The 18425-nt window shown below is 45.1% G+C and overlaps 2 protein-coding genes across 10 annotated transcripts in view; both read left to right on the plus strand.

The window, feature by feature from the left end:
* Positions 1-1366: 1366 nt before the first annotated feature.
* Positions 1367-12870, plus strand: eftud2 (elongation factor Tu GTP binding domain containing 2). Its single transcript, XM_076997097.1, has 28 exons — positions 1367-1516; positions 2800-2948; positions 3071-3236; positions 3457-3535; positions 3640-3715; positions 3881-3946; positions 4057-4092; positions 4189-4279; positions 4387-4469; positions 5120-5286; positions 6265-6389; positions 6487-6550; positions 6657-6747; positions 6971-7106; positions 7297-7424; positions 7530-7723; positions 7822-7933; positions 8030-8170; positions 8357-8458; positions 8544-8626; positions 8827-8913; positions 9298-9424; positions 9904-9991; positions 10152-10270; positions 10671-10765; positions 11030-11183; positions 11966-12073; positions 12355-12870. The coding sequence occupies exons 2-28, from the start codon at positions 2847-2849 to the stop codon at positions 12448-12450; spliced, it is 2916 nt and encodes a 971-aa protein (XP_076853212.1). The 5' UTR covers positions 1367-1516; positions 2800-2846; the 3' UTR covers positions 12451-12870.
* A 3776-nt stretch (positions 12871-16646) lies between these two features.
* Positions 16647-18425, plus strand: part of gjc1 (gap junction protein gamma 1) — a 17957-nt gene continuing 16178 nt past the window's right edge. For 3 of the 9 annotated variants that reach the window (XM_076997102.1, XM_076997103.1, XM_076997106.1), the window contains exon 1: positions 17131-17748. The gene's annotated coding sequence lies outside the window, so the exon portion shown is untranslated. Of the gene's footprint in view, positions 16817-17130; positions 17749-17796; positions 18232-18425 lie in introns of those variants that run through there. The other 6 variants (XM_076997098.1, XM_076997107.1, XM_076997108.1 and 3 more) reach the window with 3 other exon arrangements.

An 18425-nucleotide genomic window follows, 5' to 3' on the forward strand; every position in this document is an offset into this window, starting at 1 on the left:
GAGTGCTTGGAGTATATCAGAGTTTCTGGGTTTTTTGTTTGTTTGCTTCACTGTTGGCATAACACAGGACTCGTAGGGCTTACCTTTACTTCTCCACACAATAATTTTTCAAGATGTCCCAAAAAGTCTGAAGGGGGATTCATCGGATAAAAGTCCTCTGCAGTCCAGTCCCTATACTTGCAGAATGTCAGTCTGTCCATGATGTTTTTCTTGAAGTGGCTTCTTTGCTGCCCTCGACACCGACCCATCCTCCAAAAGCTTTTGTCTCACTGTACTCTAAAATGTACCCACACCTGCTCTCTGTCTTTCCTGAGCAAGCTCTGCACTGGTGGTGACCCAATCTCATACCTGAATCCTCTTTAGGAGACGGTGCTGATGCTTGCTTGACTTTCTTGGGCACCCTGAAGCCTTCTTCACTACAACTGAACCACTTGTAGTCCTTGCTGATTGGATAAATGGTTCATTGGGGCTCTGTCCTTGTCTGTGAAACCTTTTTGATGCAATGCAGTGATGACTGCACGTGTTTTTTTTTGGAGGTAACACAGTTAACAGAAGAAAACTTTAGCACCACTTCCCTTTTAAAGCAACCCGTCTAATCAGCTGACCTGTCCTCTTTAACCTTTTCTCCTGAGCTAACTAGATCATCACTGAAATTATGTTAGCAGGGCATGTTATAGGTCCAAAATAAAGTGGCTGTATTGCAGTACTTTTTTGTGATGAGGTCATTTTCATGACGGAATGACTTTGAAATTAATTGCAATTCATTTAATGACTCTTGGCAATAGGGTTAATACAAATTGCCACCACACCACCATTTTGTATTGATTTAGTAAGTGTGAGTCATGCTGTGTGCGCAAATACCCGAAATAGACTTTTTCTAGATATACCTTTGTCTTGAATTTTGACACGTAGATGTGATGGGCATATAGCTGATTTGGAAGAACACGTGCAGCCATTTAAAGGCCAGGGTGATACAGTTTGGTTTGAGAACCTTTATAGCTTATGCCACCAGCTCTGATGGTCAAGCTTAAAGAGATGTAAAAAAATGGTGTAAAATAGAGAGAAATGTCTTAGCTATTCAGTGAAAGACACTGCCTTACATTTCCCTGCAGGGTCTTTTATAGGTTTCTTTTATAGGCCACATGAACTTGTCCATTCAATACTGTACTCGTCTGAAGAATTTGCCTGGTGCGTGCAAGCAGTGTGCCAGTCAAATAAATCATGGCAAAACGGATCTGTGAGTTAAATCTGTAGCCTTCTGAATAAAATTTATCGGTGTGATTGTGATTTTTGTTTACAAGTTCCTGTCTGTTTTTTCACGCGCTACACCGGCGCGTGAACGCAGCATATTTTCAATAAGGCAAATGTGAAGACAACTCTCCCGTGACGTCAACAACGTCCGCCTTACGTTTGCTCGCGCGAGGACCCGGCGGTGTGCGCTTTGGAAAGAGTTAATCGAGACACACAAACGTCTCACGGATTCATACTCGACCCAGAGGGTGCCGTAAACTTACAGGTGAACATACAAACCGCTCTCGATTTGCACGCGGTTCACGGGGAAATAACTACACGTTTATTTGGGTCGGCTATGACGCAGGTCCATTCATTCGCATGTATCGCACAGCTAAGCTAACGGGTTAGCCTGCTAGCTAGATCAATCATCCTGGTTGGTGACCGGTGGACGTGTGGTGCAAAAGCGGTAGTTTGATCACTGTAATTCCGCCTGGAGTCATTTAAGATTCAGTTTTTGTTTCCAAAATACACGAGATGAACTCTAAGCTAGCTAATGTAACACACTTTTCCCGCGTTGGCTGTCGCTGACTCTTTCTTTGTGCTCCAGTTTCACACGAGTCGTTTAACTCTCAGTGTTTTTGCACAACTTGCTGTTGGAGCTTAACAGCAAAAATACAACAGGTGTTTGATCCATGAATCGACCGATACCTTTCCTGGTTCAGTTAGTATTGGTATTTAAACAGTCCCCATCATGCTGTTCACATTTAAACATCATGAGACCAAGACGAGACATTATACACTAATTGATCAACAGTACATCCCCATTGCGAGGCTTCAAACGGGATGTTGGCAGACAGAAGTGGAGTTTAGAGTGGCACTGTCATTAGCAGGTTGCAACAGAGAGACTGGAAAAGTCACAGAAATGCAGAAAGTTTCATTGTGAACGGTGTCCTGTGGAACTGTGTGATGAATGCCACACAACTCCAGACACATTTAAGGCAGGTGAGAGGCACTTTGTGAGTGGTGCAGTGACGAGCTCATACTACTTGAATAACATCAGTAATCCAGTCATTGTGCCTGTGCATGAAAAACACAGGCCTGTGTCCATCGAACCAATGGGATCAGCTGGGTTGCCGTGTAGAGGCTCATAACTCTGTACCCCAGAAGTTCAATGACCTGAGGGCCCTTCAAGACGAGAGATGCTGTGCTCCAGAAGACAATAAATCGACTCGTGAACAGCATGAGACGATGATGTCAAGCTGTAATTGATCCTCAATGGCACATGACAAGTTATTGATGTTAACATTTTTTTGTTGGGGTAAACCCACCACTGTTAGCTTTTGTTTCAATAAATAGAAATGAGGAAATCACCATTGCATGCTTCCAATTAAAATGTCCTACTTTCCTACTTTTATGTTTTCCATAAATTTCACCCAAAAGCCGAATATTCCTCACATTTTGTGAATAGTGTAATTTGAAACTCCTGCAGAGATACCGAACACCTAAACTGTTGGTCAGCTGCCGATCCATAAACCGATGGGTGTGTGTCTTGTCCTTTGTGGTCAGGGTGGTAGAGGTGCTGTTGACACCCAGACGTACAAGACCAAAGCGTCATGGAGGCAGATCTATATGACGAGTTTGGAAACTACATCGGCCCAGAGCTGGACTCTGATGAAGATGAAGAAGTAGAAGCAGAGGACAGAGATGCAGTTGAGGTAAACAACCTTAGGCAGTGACTTTATTTACTTATGATATAATGTTTGTGTGTGCATGCCGTGTACGGTGCAGCCTTTCCGTGGATGTTAAATGATGCCGTGTATGTGTGTGGCCTCTGCAGGGAGATGATGATGATGACGACGACGACCAGGTGGATGGTGATGACGATGGTGGAGGAATGGAGGTGGTCTTGCACGAGGATAAGAAGTATTATCCTACAGCCGAGGAGGTCTATGGGCCTGAGGTGGAGACCATCGTCCAGGAGGAGGACACACAGCCGCTTACGGGTAAATACACGCAGTGTTGAATTTATCCATATTTTAATTACTGATATGTAAAAATATTTATTAATATATTAATTGTTGAGGTGGTTTGGGCATCTGGTCCGGATGCCCCCTGGGTGCCTCCCTGGTGAGGTCATGTCCATCTGGGAGATGGATGGATGGATAGATGAAAATAATCCTTTATTTCTCCCTGTCTCGCTCTCTCTCTCTCTCTCTGCTCCAGAGCCCATTATAAAGCCTGTAAAGATGAAGCAGTTTTCTCTTATCGAGCAGGAGCTTCCTGCTACAGTTTTTGACATGGAGTGAGTAGACGTGATCACTGTGCCTCTCTATGGCACTTTGCACACACTGTCTGTCCGTCTGAGGGAGATGTAGACATTCAGGCTGTCTCTGGCTTCCTCTGCAGGTTTCTTGCTGATCTGATGGACAGCCCAGAGCTGATTAGAAATGTCACTCTGTGTGGGCACTTGCACCACGGCAAGGTCAGAACACACACATGTCCAAGCATCGCACACTCACAGTCTTCTGGCAACAATTCTGCTTCAATGTTATTAATTAGAAGCATTGAACTGAAATGAGTATTTTTGTGTTTGAAGTATTTAATCTGTCAGATGGTCATTTTGTTTGTGTTTGTGTACTTCCCACAGACGTGCTTTGTTGACTGTTTGATTGAACAGACTCATCCGGAAATCCGCAAAAGAGACGATAGCGATGTGAGTCTGTGTCTGTATGTCTGGGTTTACCAGTCACTTCAACTCAGTTTTCCATTGATCGTTTCAGTTAGATGGTCATTGACAGGCTTAGTTTTCTTTTTATCTTTTAGCTCCGGTATACAGATATTCTTTTCACCGAACAGGAGGTAAGGAGTTCTCCTTCAGAATGCAGAGTCTTGTTTCACAGCCAAACTCGTAATGCCCGTGACACTGAAGAGGTTGCGTGCGTGTTCTTTCTTTAGAGAGGTGTTGGTATTAAGAGCACACCTGTGACCATGGTGCTGCCTGACTCTCGGGGGAAATCATACCTTTTCAACATCATGGACACTCCAGGTACACACACAGCCTCACACACCCCCAGTACAGACCTGTGTGATTTCACACATGGACACACAGTTCCGAAGCAGTTTCTGAGCTGTTGTTTTGTTTGTTTTTGTCAGGTCATGTGAATTTCTCTGATGAAGTAACAGCAGGGATCCGAATCTCAGATGGCATTGTGCTCTTCATAGACGCTGCGGAGGGGGTGAGTGTGGGAGGGGGGCATGGGGGGGGGCAGTGAGTGAGTGAGTGTGTTCACAAAGTGTCAGTGGGGTTGTGTCTCTGGCCAAATATCACATCTATAAAACCATGTGTTGTGTAGCCACTGAGTGCTCAGTAGACTGTAATAGAGACATGTAATAGAGCTGAGTGGACATGTAATAGAGCTAAATACATGTAATAAAGCCAAGAAGGCCATTTAATAGAGCTAAATACACATGTAATAGAGCTGAGTGGACATGTAATAGAGCTAAATACATGTAATAAAGCCAAGGCCATTTAATAGAGCTAAATAAACGTGTAATAGAGCTGAGAGTGCCATTTAATTGAGCTAAATACACGTGTAATAGAGCTACATACATGTGTAATACAGGCCTACCTGTAATGTAGTAGAGCCTAGAGTAAACCTGTAATAATTAAAGTACTTATTTCTGTGCTGAGAGTACAACTCCGTGTCTAACACAGACCAGTTCCTTTTTTTAACCACAAAAGTAGCAAAATGTAATTTGTCAGTATATTGAACAAATGTTTTCCATACATATTTGTTTATAAATATAAATGATTCTACAGCTTGCATTTGTTTTGACTGTGTATATTTATGATATATAGAGTTTATATACTGTGTGTGTGTGCTAGGTGATGTTGAACACAGAGAGACTGATCAAGCATGCAGTACAGGAGCGGTTAGCTATAACCATCTGCATCAACAAAGTAGACCGGCTGATCTTGGAGCTGAAATTACCGCCCACCGACGCCTACTACAAACTCCGCCACATTGTGGATGAGGTCAATGGCATGCTCAGGTACTTCAGCCTGTAGGGGTGATCTATGGGGTGGTGTAAAGGTGGTCTGTGGGGTGGTGTAGGGGTGGTCTATGGGGTGGTGTATGGAGTTGTGTGTATGGGGTGATCTATGGGGTGGTGTGTATGGGGTGATCTATGGGGTGGTGTGTAGGGGTGATCTATGGGGTGGTGTGTAGGGGTGATCTATGGGGTGGTGTGTAGGGGTGGTCTATGGGGTGGTGTGTAGGGGTGGTCTATGGGGTAGTGTGTAAAGGTGGTCTATGGGGGTGGTGTGTAGAGGTGGTCTATGGGTTGGTGTGTACTGCTGGTCTATGGGGTGGTGTGTAGTGCTGGTCTATGGGGTGGTGTAGGGGTGGTCTATGGGGTGGTGTATGGAGTTGTGTGTAGGGGTGATCTATGAGATGGTGTGTAGAGGTGGTCTATAGGGTGGTGTGTAGGGGTGGTCTATGTGGGTGGTGTGTAGTGGTGGTCTATGTGGGTGGTGTGTAGGGGTGGTCTATGTGGGTGGTGTGTAGGGGTGGTCTATGTGGGTGGTGTGTAGTGGTGGTCTATGTGGGTGGTGTGTAGGGGTGGTCTATGTGGGTGGTGTGTAGGAGTACCATGGTATTGTGACATTGGCAATTAATACTGCACCAGAGTCTGTGTAGAACAGTGAACAAAACAACAGGCTTTTAAGCTTTTTTTTTCTTGTTTAACCTTCTAAACTGAATATTTTTAAATACATTAGTCATAAATTAGGATCCTTCAGATCCTAATCCTTCAGTTAGCCAGTGCATTGAACTCTGTTGCATTGGCTTTTTCATAAGCATTTCAGAAGCAGGGTGTGTACAGATTGTTTGTAATTTGTTTGGTTGCAAAAGAATTAAAGGGTTTATTAACAAAAACAAATATCTGTTATACAATCTGAAGCTTACTGACATGGATTGCTCTTTCCATATCTCCCTCTCCTATCCTTACCCCTCCATCCCTCTCTCCCAGTACATACACCACTGACGAGTCTCTGGTGGTGTCTCCTCTACTGGGAAACGTGTGTTTTGCTTCATCACAATACAGCATCTGCTTTACGCTTGGATCGTTCGCTAAGATCTACTCCGACACCTACGGTAACATTCACACACATTCTCACACGCGTGCACAGACAGATGTTTGTGTACTGATGACCCATTTCTACGTACTGAATTCTTCTATGTTGTTTTCCAGGTGACATAAACTACAATGAGTTTGCAAAGAGACTGTGGGGTGATATCTACTTCAACCCCAAAACGTGAGGCTGCCTCGTTCACGTGTTTGTTGTCTTCTCTCTTCAAATGGGATTGGTTCATTTGCTCTAATGCTGTCCTGTGTGATTGGTTGTGGTGTCTGTCGATCAGGAGGAAGTTCACTAAGAAAGCCCCCAGCAGCAACTCTCAACGCAGCTTTGTGGAGTTCGTTCTGGAGCCTCTCTACAAGATCCTCTCACAGGTCCTGCTCACTCACATTTATGTCTCCTCATTCTGGCTTTTTCAAGGTTCTATTTTATAATGCTTTACATTTTATCTTACAACTGTTTACAATTGATGACCTCCTGTCCCATCCCCCCCCCCCCTCTCTCTCTCTGTCTCTCTCTCTCTCTCTCTCTCTCTCTCTCTCTCTCTCTCTCTCTCTCTCTCTCTCTCTCTCTCTCTCTCTCTCTCTCTCTCTCTAGGTGGTTGGTGATGTGGACACATCTTTGCCACGTGTGCTGGATGAGTTGGGGATCCACCTGACCAAGGAGGAGCTGAAACTCAACATCAGGCCTCTGCTACGCCTCGTCTGTAACCGCTTCTTCGGGGAGTTCACAGGTCTGTGGGTGGAGGTGGGGGGGGGCCAGTGGGTGCAGGTGGGGGGGGGCCAGTGGGTGGAGGTGGGGGGGGGGGGGGCAGTGGGTGGAGGTGCACACCGAGGAGTTTGGTGCACATAGATGTAGAAATTATTCTTTTCTTGTCTAAGAGTGAGTGTATATTTGCGTGTAATGTATGTGAATCTCCTCAGGTTTTGTGGACATGTGTGTGCAACACATCTCGTCTCCTCAGAGGGGCGCCAGAGCCAAGATTGAGCACAGCTACACCGGAGGACTGGACTCTGACCTGGGCGAGGCCATGTCTGAGTGTGACCCTGACGTAAGTGTGTGTGAGTGAGTGCATGCGACGTTCCGAGATGTACCGATATTATAGATGAAGGCATGCACATCTCCGTGTGTATCTCCGTCTGTTTCCTCTCGTTAGGGTCCTCTGATGTGTCACACCACCAAGATGTACAGCACGGACGACGGGGTCCAGTTCCACGCTTTTGGCCGGGTTCTGAGTGGAACCCTGCAGGCGGGCCAGCCCGTGAAGGTTCTTGGGGAGAACTACACGCTGGAGGATGAGGAGGATTCCCAGATCTGTACCGTGGGACGCCTCTGGATCGCTGTTGCCAGGTAACCGCCTCCTCCGTGGTCGGGCAGAGGAGCGGACCGCTGTGTCAGGTGTGCTGTTTCAGGTGTTGCAGTGTGTTTGTGTGTTTGTGTCTGTGCAGGTATCATATTGAGGTGAATCGCGTACCTGCTGGTAACTGGGTGCTAATCGAAGGGTGTGACCAGCCCATTGTGAAAACAGCCACCATCACTGAACCACGGGGCAATGAAGAGGTGAGGGGGGGCAGGTGTAGCCACCACAACACACAGTAGCAGTTTAACAGAGGAGCAACACTGACTGCAGTTAAACCTGTGTGTGTGTGTGTGTAGGCTCAGATCTTTAGGCCACTGAAGTTCAACACTGCGTCAGTCATCAAGATCGCTGTGGAGCCTGTGAACCCCTCTGAACTTCCCAAGATGCTGGATGGACTACGTAAAGTCAACAAGAGCTACCCCTCCCTCACGACTAAGGTACAACACACACACACACACCCTTTTACGTGCAGCAAATGCTCACACATTAGCTCCTGCAAAGAGAGACCCATTTAGACCAGTTTAGAGATTTTAGCTATTCACTAATGTGTGTGTGTGTGTGTTGTGTGTGTGTGTGTGTGTGTGTGTGTGTGTGTGTGTGTGTGTGTGTGTGTGTGTACACAGGTGGAAGAGTCAGGCGAGCATGTGATCCTGGGGACGGGGGAGTTGTATCTGGACTGTGTGATGCACGACCTGAGGAAGATGTACTCCGAGATCGACATCAAGGTGTGTGTGTGTGTCTCTCACGCTGTTCCTCCTCGTTTCAGTCCTGCTGTTCTGTTCTCACTGTCCTAATGACCTTTCACCCCAGGTGGCTGACCCTGTAGTGACCTTTTGCGAGACTGTGGTGGAAACGTCCTCCCTCAAGTGCTTCGCTGAGACACCCAATAAAAAGTAAATGAAACATCTGTGGGCGTTACACACCACAGCCAATCACAGGAGGCAGCTGGGCTTCTGCCTGTTAGAAGCACCAGTGTGTCTCGGGAACCGTGTCTGTTGAGTAGACAGTACAAACCAGGTCTAACTCCGTCTTTTGTATTGGCTCCTCTGTAATGTGCAGTTACATCGTAACGGCGCTGTGTTTTGATTGACAGGAACAAGATCACCATGATCGCTGAGCCCCTGGAGAAAGGCCTCGCTGAGGACATTGAGAACGAGGTGGTGCAGATTACATGGAACAGGTCTGAGTGTCCGCCAAATCAGTCCTGTGTGTGTGTGTGTGTGTGTGTGTGTGTGTGTGTGTGTGTGTGTGTGTGTGTGTGTGTGTGTGTGTGTGTGTGTGTCTGTGTGTGTGTGTGTCTGTGTGTGTGTGTGTCTGTGTGTGTGTCTGTGTGTGTGTCTGTGTGTGTGTGTGTGTGTCTGTGTGTGTGTGTGTCTGTGTGTGTGTGTCTGTGTGTGTGTGTGTGTGTCTGTGTGTGTGTGTGTCTGTGTGTGTGTGTCTGTGTGTGTGTGTCTGTGTGTGTGTGTCTGTGTGTGTGTGTGTGTGTGTGTGTGTGTGTGTGTGTGTGGTGGTTTGGTCTTACTCTCTCTCAGTGTGTCAGCTGTGGTTCTCTCGCTCTTTCTAGGAAGAAACTGGGAGAGTTTTTCCAGACCAAGTACGACTGGGACTTGCTGGCGGCCCGATCGATCTGGGCTTTTGGGCCGGACGCCACTGGACCCAACATCTTGGTAGACGACACCCTGCCCTCCGAGGTACAAAAACGTGAACGCTAGCATGTTAACACATTAAATACATCATGCACCAGGTTGTGTATTAATTTTAGAGACCTACCGTCATTTATGTTTTTGTACTGAGACATGTAAATGGATTCGGGCCTTTTGAGTGCTGGTGTTTCGTTTTTAGTTTAGTTTTATCTCCACTAACATTGTGCAGCACTGATACCCATGAGCGCGGTCACATGTTGGCTATGAATTGAAATCCTGCCCACGTCCGTTCTGTGGTCACACGACTGTCCTGCTGATCAGATAAGGCCGGTGTTTGTGCAGGGTATAAATATTTCATGGATAAACACACAGTGTTGCAAAGAAGGGGAATCATGTATGGATAAACATCTGCATGAATTACCTGTAATCGTGCTTAACAACTGCTGCTTTTCACAGTGATTAATGCGCGCGTGTGTGTGTGTGTGTGTGTGTGTGTGTGTGTGTGTGTGTGTGTGTGTGTGTGTTAGGTGGACAAAGCTCTCCTTGGCTCGGTGAAGGACAGCATCGTGCAAGGCTTCCAGTGGGGCACTAGAGAAGGCCCCCTGTGTGACGAACGTAAGGATCAGTCCCAGAAGTCCAAAACCCTACATCACAGCGCAGCAAACACACTACCACGAGCTAACTAAGAGTTGTCCTTGCTCCAGGAGGTCTGGAGGTGGGACGTTGGTCTCAGACAGGAGCATTTGTAAGTGTGGACCTTGTGTGTTTGCCGTAGCCATCCGCAATGTGAAGTTCAAGATTCTGGATGCAGTTATCGCCCAGGAGCCATTGCACAGGGGAGGAGGTCAGGTCATTCCAACCGCTCGCAGGGTTGTCTACTCCGCCTTCCTTATGGTGAGCCTACACACACACACACACACACACACTCTCTGTCTCTCTCTCTCTGTCTCTCTCTCTCTCTCATGCTCTGTCTCTCTCCATCTGCCTCTTTCTCTCTCTCTGTCTTTCTCTCGGTCTCTCATGCTCGCTTTCTCTCCTGTTCTCACACTCTCATGAGTGCTCGTTCTCTCGCAGTCTTTCACATGCTCTCCTTCTCTCTCTCTCTCTCTCTCTCTCCCTCTGTCTCTCTCTCTTTTTATTCATTCTTCCTGCATAGTCATCACTGCTTCCATTAGTTAGAATGGGTTCCATTCTAATCCATCTCAATTTATTGATCTTGAACACTTCCTTGGTTTCTCTTGCTCTTGGATTTTGTGCCAAACCATGGCTCTTTGATTTGATTGGCTGGTTGTAGGCCACACCCAGACTGATGGAGCCCTATTACTTTGTGGAGGTTCAAGCTCCTGCTGATTGTGTGTCTGCAGTCTACACAGTACTGGCACGGAGGAGGTAGTGCACACACACCGCCCCCACATATACACTCATTGGACTTAGCAGATGTGAAGTCAGCATTATTCTATCACACACTCTCACAAACCGCTATGCTAACATTAAGATGCTGCTGACTGTGCTAGCTGTCACTCACACACACACACAGTAGGGCAGTAAACCTCTGCAGCACTTTATTAATAAGCTTTCTCTTTCAGTAATAGCTCTATTAATGAGAGCTCAAATTCATCACACTGATGGATGCTGTGGTGTTTTGTCTTCCAGAGGTCATGTGACCCAGGATGCACCAATCCCAGGCTCACCGCTATACACCATCAAGGCGTTCATTCCTGCTATCGACTCATTTGGCTTTGAAACGGACCTGCGAACACACACACAGGGTCAGGCCTTTGCCCTCAGTGTCTTCCACCACTGGCAGGTATATACACACATGAATGAAGATTCTCCTAAACGTATGACATATTTCTTCAGTATTCAGTACTTTTAAAGCATCTACTTTTCTGAATTTTTAAATGAATATCACTTAGCTGCCATGTTCTCACCTCAGTGGCAAGAGTCAAAAATGGTAATAAAGATTATGTACGAACACGGTAATGTAAGAAATCATTTCTGCTTTCTTCATTTGTCAGGAAGCTTTAATGATTCCTTTATTTCTTATGTCAAAGGTGCTTTTTGAGGCAGACCAATAATTCCACAGAAATGGGTGGAAAATGTACTTAGTCTTGTCTGATAAAAATGTAGTTTCTACCCAAGAAATGGAGAAAGTGAGAGTTTTCTAGAGGTGGACTTCAGGGCAGGAATGACTTAAATCACTAGAATCACTCCTGTAAAAAGAGGAAATAGTATCTGCCTTCCACAAATAATCCCAGATTCATTTTTCAAACTAAAAGTCATTGCGTTTCTTGAAAATTCAGTCATTGCATATCTTATAAATGCACACACACACACAGTTGTTGACAGAGTGCGCATGTGTTTATCATAGTGAATGAGTGAGTATATGTGTTCTGACGGGTTTAATCTTGGGCAGTGAAGTGTGCCGTCAGCATATTCTTTTAGTCTCACTAACACTCCGTCACGTGCTGTGTGTGGGTGAATGTCTGTCATTTGAGATTAGAGTTTTTCTTGTGGTTTCTCAGTCCCATCATCCCTTTTACATTGCTGACGTTTCTGAATCGCACCCCCCCCCCCCCCCCCATTCAGATTGTTCCTGGTGACCCTCTGGATAAGAGCATCGTGATTCGTCCACTGGAGCCCCAGCCCGCCCCTCACCTGGCCAGAGAGTTCATGATCAAGACCCGAAGACGCAAGGTGAGAAGCACACACACACACACACACACACACACACACTCGCTTGTGATGCATCATCCTTTAAATGTACCAAAAAGTGGGCATGTCTAGATTTGGACCAGAGTTTTCTTGACATCCACAAATCTTGACGTGTGTAACAGTATGAGTGAAACAGCAGGTTCCTGTTGTGATGCGCTGGCTCTGTGAGCCCAGTTGCGTCCTGCTGTTGTCTAACAGCTCGTGGACCGTGTCCCTTTCATGCCGCCGACCCACCGTTTGCGTATCTCTTGCGCCCTCTGCAGGGCTTGAGTGAGGACGTCAGCATCAGTAAGTTCTTCGACGACCCCATGTTGTTGGAGTTGGCCAAGCAGGACGTGGTGCTGAACTACCCCATGTGATGGAAAGGTCAGCTCCATGTAGCCCCTCCCCCTCTCCCTGGACCCCACGTGCCCCAGCCGCCCCGCCCATGACAGACACTGTTCACACCCTACCCGGCCCAACAGAAACGCCCGTCTTTAACTTGGGAGTACTGAGTTTGAAAATGCAGACACGGAAGAGGAGTCATTCTGCACCATTACTTCTGAAATTGGCTTCGCCCTCATGTTGTTTATCTGGGCTCCTGCACCAGTACCTGATCTCGGCCTTCCCTGTGAGGAGAGTGTGAGTGTGAGTGTGTGTGTGTGTGTGCGGTTTTTATATCCTAGTACAGAAAGATTTTGTTTTTTGTACAGATAACGGGGAGAAACGGAGAAAGCATTTGTCTTTTTTTATAGAAACTGATGTATGTCAGAGTTGAAATTAAAACCTTTTGCTTGAAAGGATGTGGTGTATCATTTCCATGCATGTACACACAATGGTGGTAATCTGCATATATCGTTAATCTAGCCTTTCATGTGACGCTCTTGTCCAGATAGACAGACTTTGCTACAAGAAGAAGCGATATTGTGCAGGGACAAACCAACCAAACTAAGACCAAGCATAAACCTACTCTAAAAACTTCCCTAACCCAAAAAAGCATCACGTATATTTACAACAAAAGTTGTAACGTTGTAAGTCACGAACGCCCTCCAGCACATTTGGTTACATTTTATATACCATTTTATTGTGGGTTTCTTTAGAAATTTATTTTAATTGGCTGGTTAAGATTTTAACACCTCTTTAAGGGTCACATCCACATGGTCAGTTTAGATATAGAGTATGACTGGAATCATCTCACTATTTAGGCACAGAGTATCACTAGAATGTCGTCTCACTATCCAGGTACAGATTATCATCTCCATAGTATAACTAGGAGACACTATTCAGATACGGAGTGTAACTGTGAAATACGGTTTCACTATTCAGATAAGGAGTATAACTGAAAAGTTGTCTCATTATTCTTGTTTATAGCCTCAAGGGGAGTCTTGCTGTCTTAGGAAATTACACATTGGAGTAGTCCAGTTGTGGACATGTGTGCCTCAGGCAAGGAACTGCATGAGCGTGCAGTTAAAAGGTGTTGCTGATGAATGTATGAGAAATGATGGGTGTAATTAGGCCTGAACTGAAAGGACACTGGATTTCCTTGACACAGATTAGGTCAAATCTTGGAGGAAACCTAATGGTCAGTTTGAATTCAGTAAGTATATAAATTAAGACATTAAGTGCATGAAGCCAGCCTAAAGACCTGTAGACTGTAGTCATATCAGGTTGTGAATTTGGGTGTTTATAAACAGGAAAGATGTTAACTAGAAAAAAGTAAGCTTGAAATTAATTTGTTAACTATGAGCTTTGCACAAATGAGCAGATGTTTAGCATTTAGATGAATGTTAGATGGTGAATGTTTTTGGTGAATTTCAGTTGCATTGTTATACTCCAATTCTGTGTGGATACTGCATCATTTGATTAAGGTGCATTTCTGATCCTTAGGTCGATTTGTGTGGATGTAAGTTCAGTAAATTGTGAATATCTCTGTGAATTTTGCAATTGTGTCGATGTTATGATGTGATGTTTATGTGATGTCGTATCTGTGGGGATGAGTAACAGCTTCCATATAACACACTCAAGAACAAAATATCTACAATTCCATCTTTGTCACGGCTCCATTTTTATAATGCTTGCAGAAGCCAAAGTTGAATGTGCTGGGAATGTGTTGAATTCTTCTGTTTTAAGGTTTGACTATTTCCAGTGTACAGCGCTGTGTAGTCGGGGGGGGGGGGGGACTAATCCATATGTAGTTCTTTCCTCTGAAAACTCATTAGGAACTGTAAATGGTGGTTATATATTTTATTTACGTATTTTATCTTAAATATTTTAATTTGTGCTTCAGTGTTAGCCTGATGGATCATGTTGAAGACATTAATCATCAAATATGAAATGTTTGTGGTTTCTAGTGACTTTCACTCCCTCCTTGCCACAAATGTCACACCTTCTATTGGGGAAAAAGACAGAAAGCCAAGAAGATGGCGGCTTAGGAAAGGCTGATTTTCTGGTCCAGTAAATATTAGTGTAGTATTGTTTGGAGGTCACTTGTCTTTCTGCATTCGGCAGGGCTGCACAGATTGTAGTCTGCACTGCACAGTGTGTGTGGCTCTCTGCCTTCTGGACGCAAACACAGTTGTGCCCGTTTTACTTCCACAACCATCAGAGTAGATGCTAACCCTACAAGGCCACACACACACACACTGCACAAATGTAAAATAGTCACACTGCTGTGTCTGAAGTACAATAGTTCATGGTTTTATATGCAAAATGATAATGACCCATTGGAAGTATTGGAAGAGCTACTTTTACTGCTGTGTAACGGTATGTCCAGAGCTTTTTCCACGTCATATCCGAACACATCTTCACTGATGCCATCATCCCACACTTACGCTCTCACTGTTATTGATATCCAGTATGTCAGAATCGTGCTCTTCTCCGATTATTTGTTCCATTTGTTTTGCCGGGAGCACTCCCAACGCACAAGCCATGTGGATGAATTATTAGTGCCATTCATGAGTTAATAGTACAGACGGTCTTTTATATTAGTTACATGTCAAATCACATTTGACATGACTATTGACGGCTGCTTCGCCGCAGTTTGTAAGATTGTGCAAGCCAGCCTATCAGTGTGGAATAATCCCAGCACGGATATCCGAGTCTTTACACTTCACCATTCACCCTGCTCACGGACGTATTCGCCCCATCTGAAGGCGCTCCTTAATGACAGCCACACACACATACATATATGACCAATGGACATACCACTGCAGGGCACATGTGTGTGAACAAAACATGACTCAGAGATCAGGGCGGAGTGAGAGAGGGAGTGAGAGAGGTCCTTCGGCCTGAAGGAAGAGAGAGGGGGGGGCTCGGGCTTGTCCTGATTTGACAGTGACGGCGAATGCTGATTAAAACAAAACCAATGATGAATTTTGCTTGTTTGGGGAAAATTTTGTCCTTTGGTTTGATGTTTTGTAAAGTTCTCTTTTGTAAATGGGTGGGACGGGTCAGAGCAATTTGCAGAAGAATTAAAATGGCCTTTTTTGATAAAAATTGAATGCTCTGAATGTTCTAAAAGCTCAGATCTTTCTGCCAGAAAGCACTACTACTGCGTTGGAGGTTTTTATGAGTTCCCACCCCGTGGTGCTGCAGTATGTGGTGTTTGCCACCTTCCACCTCCCCTCTAACGCCTCTGACTGGAGAGAAGAAACACCAAACATCTCAATCCACTTCCCACTGATTGAAAATAGCAATTCATTCTCGAAAGGCCATCAGAAGAGTACAGAGCAATGAACAGTCGCTCAATTATGGTGCAATAAATCAAAGTGAGCCAAGTGAATCACAGTTAATGATAAGCCTGCATGTGCATGACATCTAGATGAGGTTTCCACAATCAATCATTCAAATGATTTAAAACAGCACTTAAGGAGATTTTCTTGGCAGAATTCCTGTCAGGGTTATTGTGCTCTAAAATCAGCTGTATAACATTCGTTCATGCTTCTAAAACTTCTTGGGAAGTCTCGAACAGCGGGCAGTAGGGCTCCAGGCTGTCTGAAGAATTGTTCTCTTAATAAATGAGTCGGTTAACTTGACTGGACGCTGCAGGCTTTTTAATCCACACTGTCCCTCCTTATCTGTTCTCCTCCCCCCTCTCCTCCCCACGCATGAGACTCTCATACATCTGTGTGACGGAGTGACGCACTACTAGAAGATGTTCAGCATGTTTGGTAGATGCACAAATTGAGAGATGAGAGCAGAACGAGGTCTGGAATGGCTAGGAGGCACCTCAGAACATCTCGTGGCACCTTATGTTCTCCATCCCGAGGAAGAATGCTTGGAGCATGTTTAAGTTCAAAACCAAAGACAGACACTTCCGGACATGTCGCTGGAGAGATGTTTTACCACTACCCTGTGGCCAAAACAGGGAAAGAAGTCTGATCCGGGTACCATGCCACTGGCATGCCCCTAAAACCCAATCTGAACTGCCCCTGTCCTAATTAGATGAGGGAGGGAGGGAGAGAGAGAGAGAGAGAGAGAGAGATGCCATTGGTTATACAAGGACCCTGTTTCCAATGTCGCTTGTAAAAATAATTCACAGTGATGCCAGTCAGTCTTCTGGTACCAGTCTGCCAACTGTACTCTCGTTCTTGAGCTTTGCCCCCTACTCTGACAGGTCATGGATAATAGATGATGAATTGTTGACTTCGCATGTGACAGACTCCAGATTTGTGGAACACAGATCTGGGTTAGAAAAGCCATGCAAACTTGCTCAAAGGCACTCTGAGCAGTCCAAGTAAGGATGAGGTATGTCTATATTAGTCTTCTTTCATCTTCATTTTGTATTAAACAATAGGGGATTTTAGCGTCCTGGTACTGTCTAAATAAAGAAGAATTTATTAATAAAGAGTTATCTAAGTTGACAGTAGATACAGTATGTTAAAACGCTTGACATAACTGAAGTCCTATAATACTAAGCAAATGTCAAGACATGGGCCTCGTGATTCGTGCTTGCGCTCAAGTTCGCATTTCCTTCCATGAGCATGAGAAATCTCTCCTAGTAGCGCGCGACAGACGGTAAGCTGGCCTGGTCAAACAGCGCTCGTGCGTTCAAGCATTCACTATGGCTTTGTCCTTAAGAGCATCGCGTGCGTAACCTGGGGTAGACATGGGTCTCCTCAAGCTCATCCTCATATGGCGCAAACAATGATAATGCACACGACGTTTACTCATAACCACTCATTTAAAATCAGAAAGGTGACGACTTTGCAAGTATTTTTGACTATGTACTGTAGTATTAGACCCGTACTTTTGAAGTATTTTAATCAGATAATGACCAGCACGAGACTAATCAGACGCGAGTTCACATAGTGGATGTTGCTCAGGGATTACTCTACAGCAGCCCGAATTTATCAATAAATACTTGTTATTTTTAAATGAAACGGCATGTGCATATGGATATGGCGAACTGGGCACCATAGACCCGTGAAAGCAATAAACTATACTAGCCTTTTGGATATTATGGGCTTTGCTTCGGCGAGGTGAGTGATCAGTGATGCCCGGAGGTGCCATGAGTTGTCCAATTTTGGCGCGAGTTAGTCGACGCTGAGGCGGGGAGAGGGGACAGTTATTCGGGGACCTTGTGTCACCTACTGGGATATACTGTCAGCTACTGGGACATACTGTCAGCTACTGGAACATACCTCTGTTGGAATTAATAGTCACAGACTCGCAGAGCGGTAAGACACATTTTGCGATTTGATGTATCTTTTAACCATTTTATGCATGGTTGTACCCTAAAGACGTGCGGACACGTGTGTAGGAGACACATATGAAGTGTGATGTTACGCTGCTGCTGTCTGTGTTGTGTATATATGTGTGTAAATAAGGGCGCGGATCGGCGCCACGCCGCGTAACTTTTCGCTTTGATTATAGTGAAATATGGACGCGCTCCAGCGCGCAACAGACGCACCAGCGTGGCGCGGAGTGTTCCTTGTGTTCTTTATGTTTTTTCGTGCTGGCCAAACGGACAGGTTTAAAAACGCGTGTATCGTTTGCTTTGCGCGTTCTTTTACACATTGTTCTGTCGCTTCCTTTGCGCATTGTGATAGCGGAAACATAGCGGTAGTAGATGGACACTCGGAATAAGAAGCGGCTACTTATAAATGTATTTGATGTGTTACCCACCAGGAAATGGCAAGCAGGGATATAACAAGTAAACGGTAAAAAACGACCATTCATTCATTTTTTGCACTGATATTTCATTCATTTATGTTACACATCCATGTATTTGATTGTTTGTTTAATTAATCACCAATCACCTTGGCTCTCTTGATCGGGGACAATAGTTTGCGCTGTTCTGTGGTTTGGTTCTCCACCACCTACTCCAACTACTACTACTAATAATAATATATAT

The sequence above is a fragment of the Brachyhypopomus gauderio genome, chromosome 2, assembly GCF_052324685.1.
Source record: "Brachyhypopomus gauderio isolate BG-103 chromosome 2, BGAUD_0.2, whole genome shotgun sequence".
In the NCBI taxonomy this organism is placed as follows: domain Eukaryota; kingdom Metazoa; phylum Chordata; class Actinopteri; order Gymnotiformes; family Hypopomidae; genus Brachyhypopomus; species Brachyhypopomus gauderio.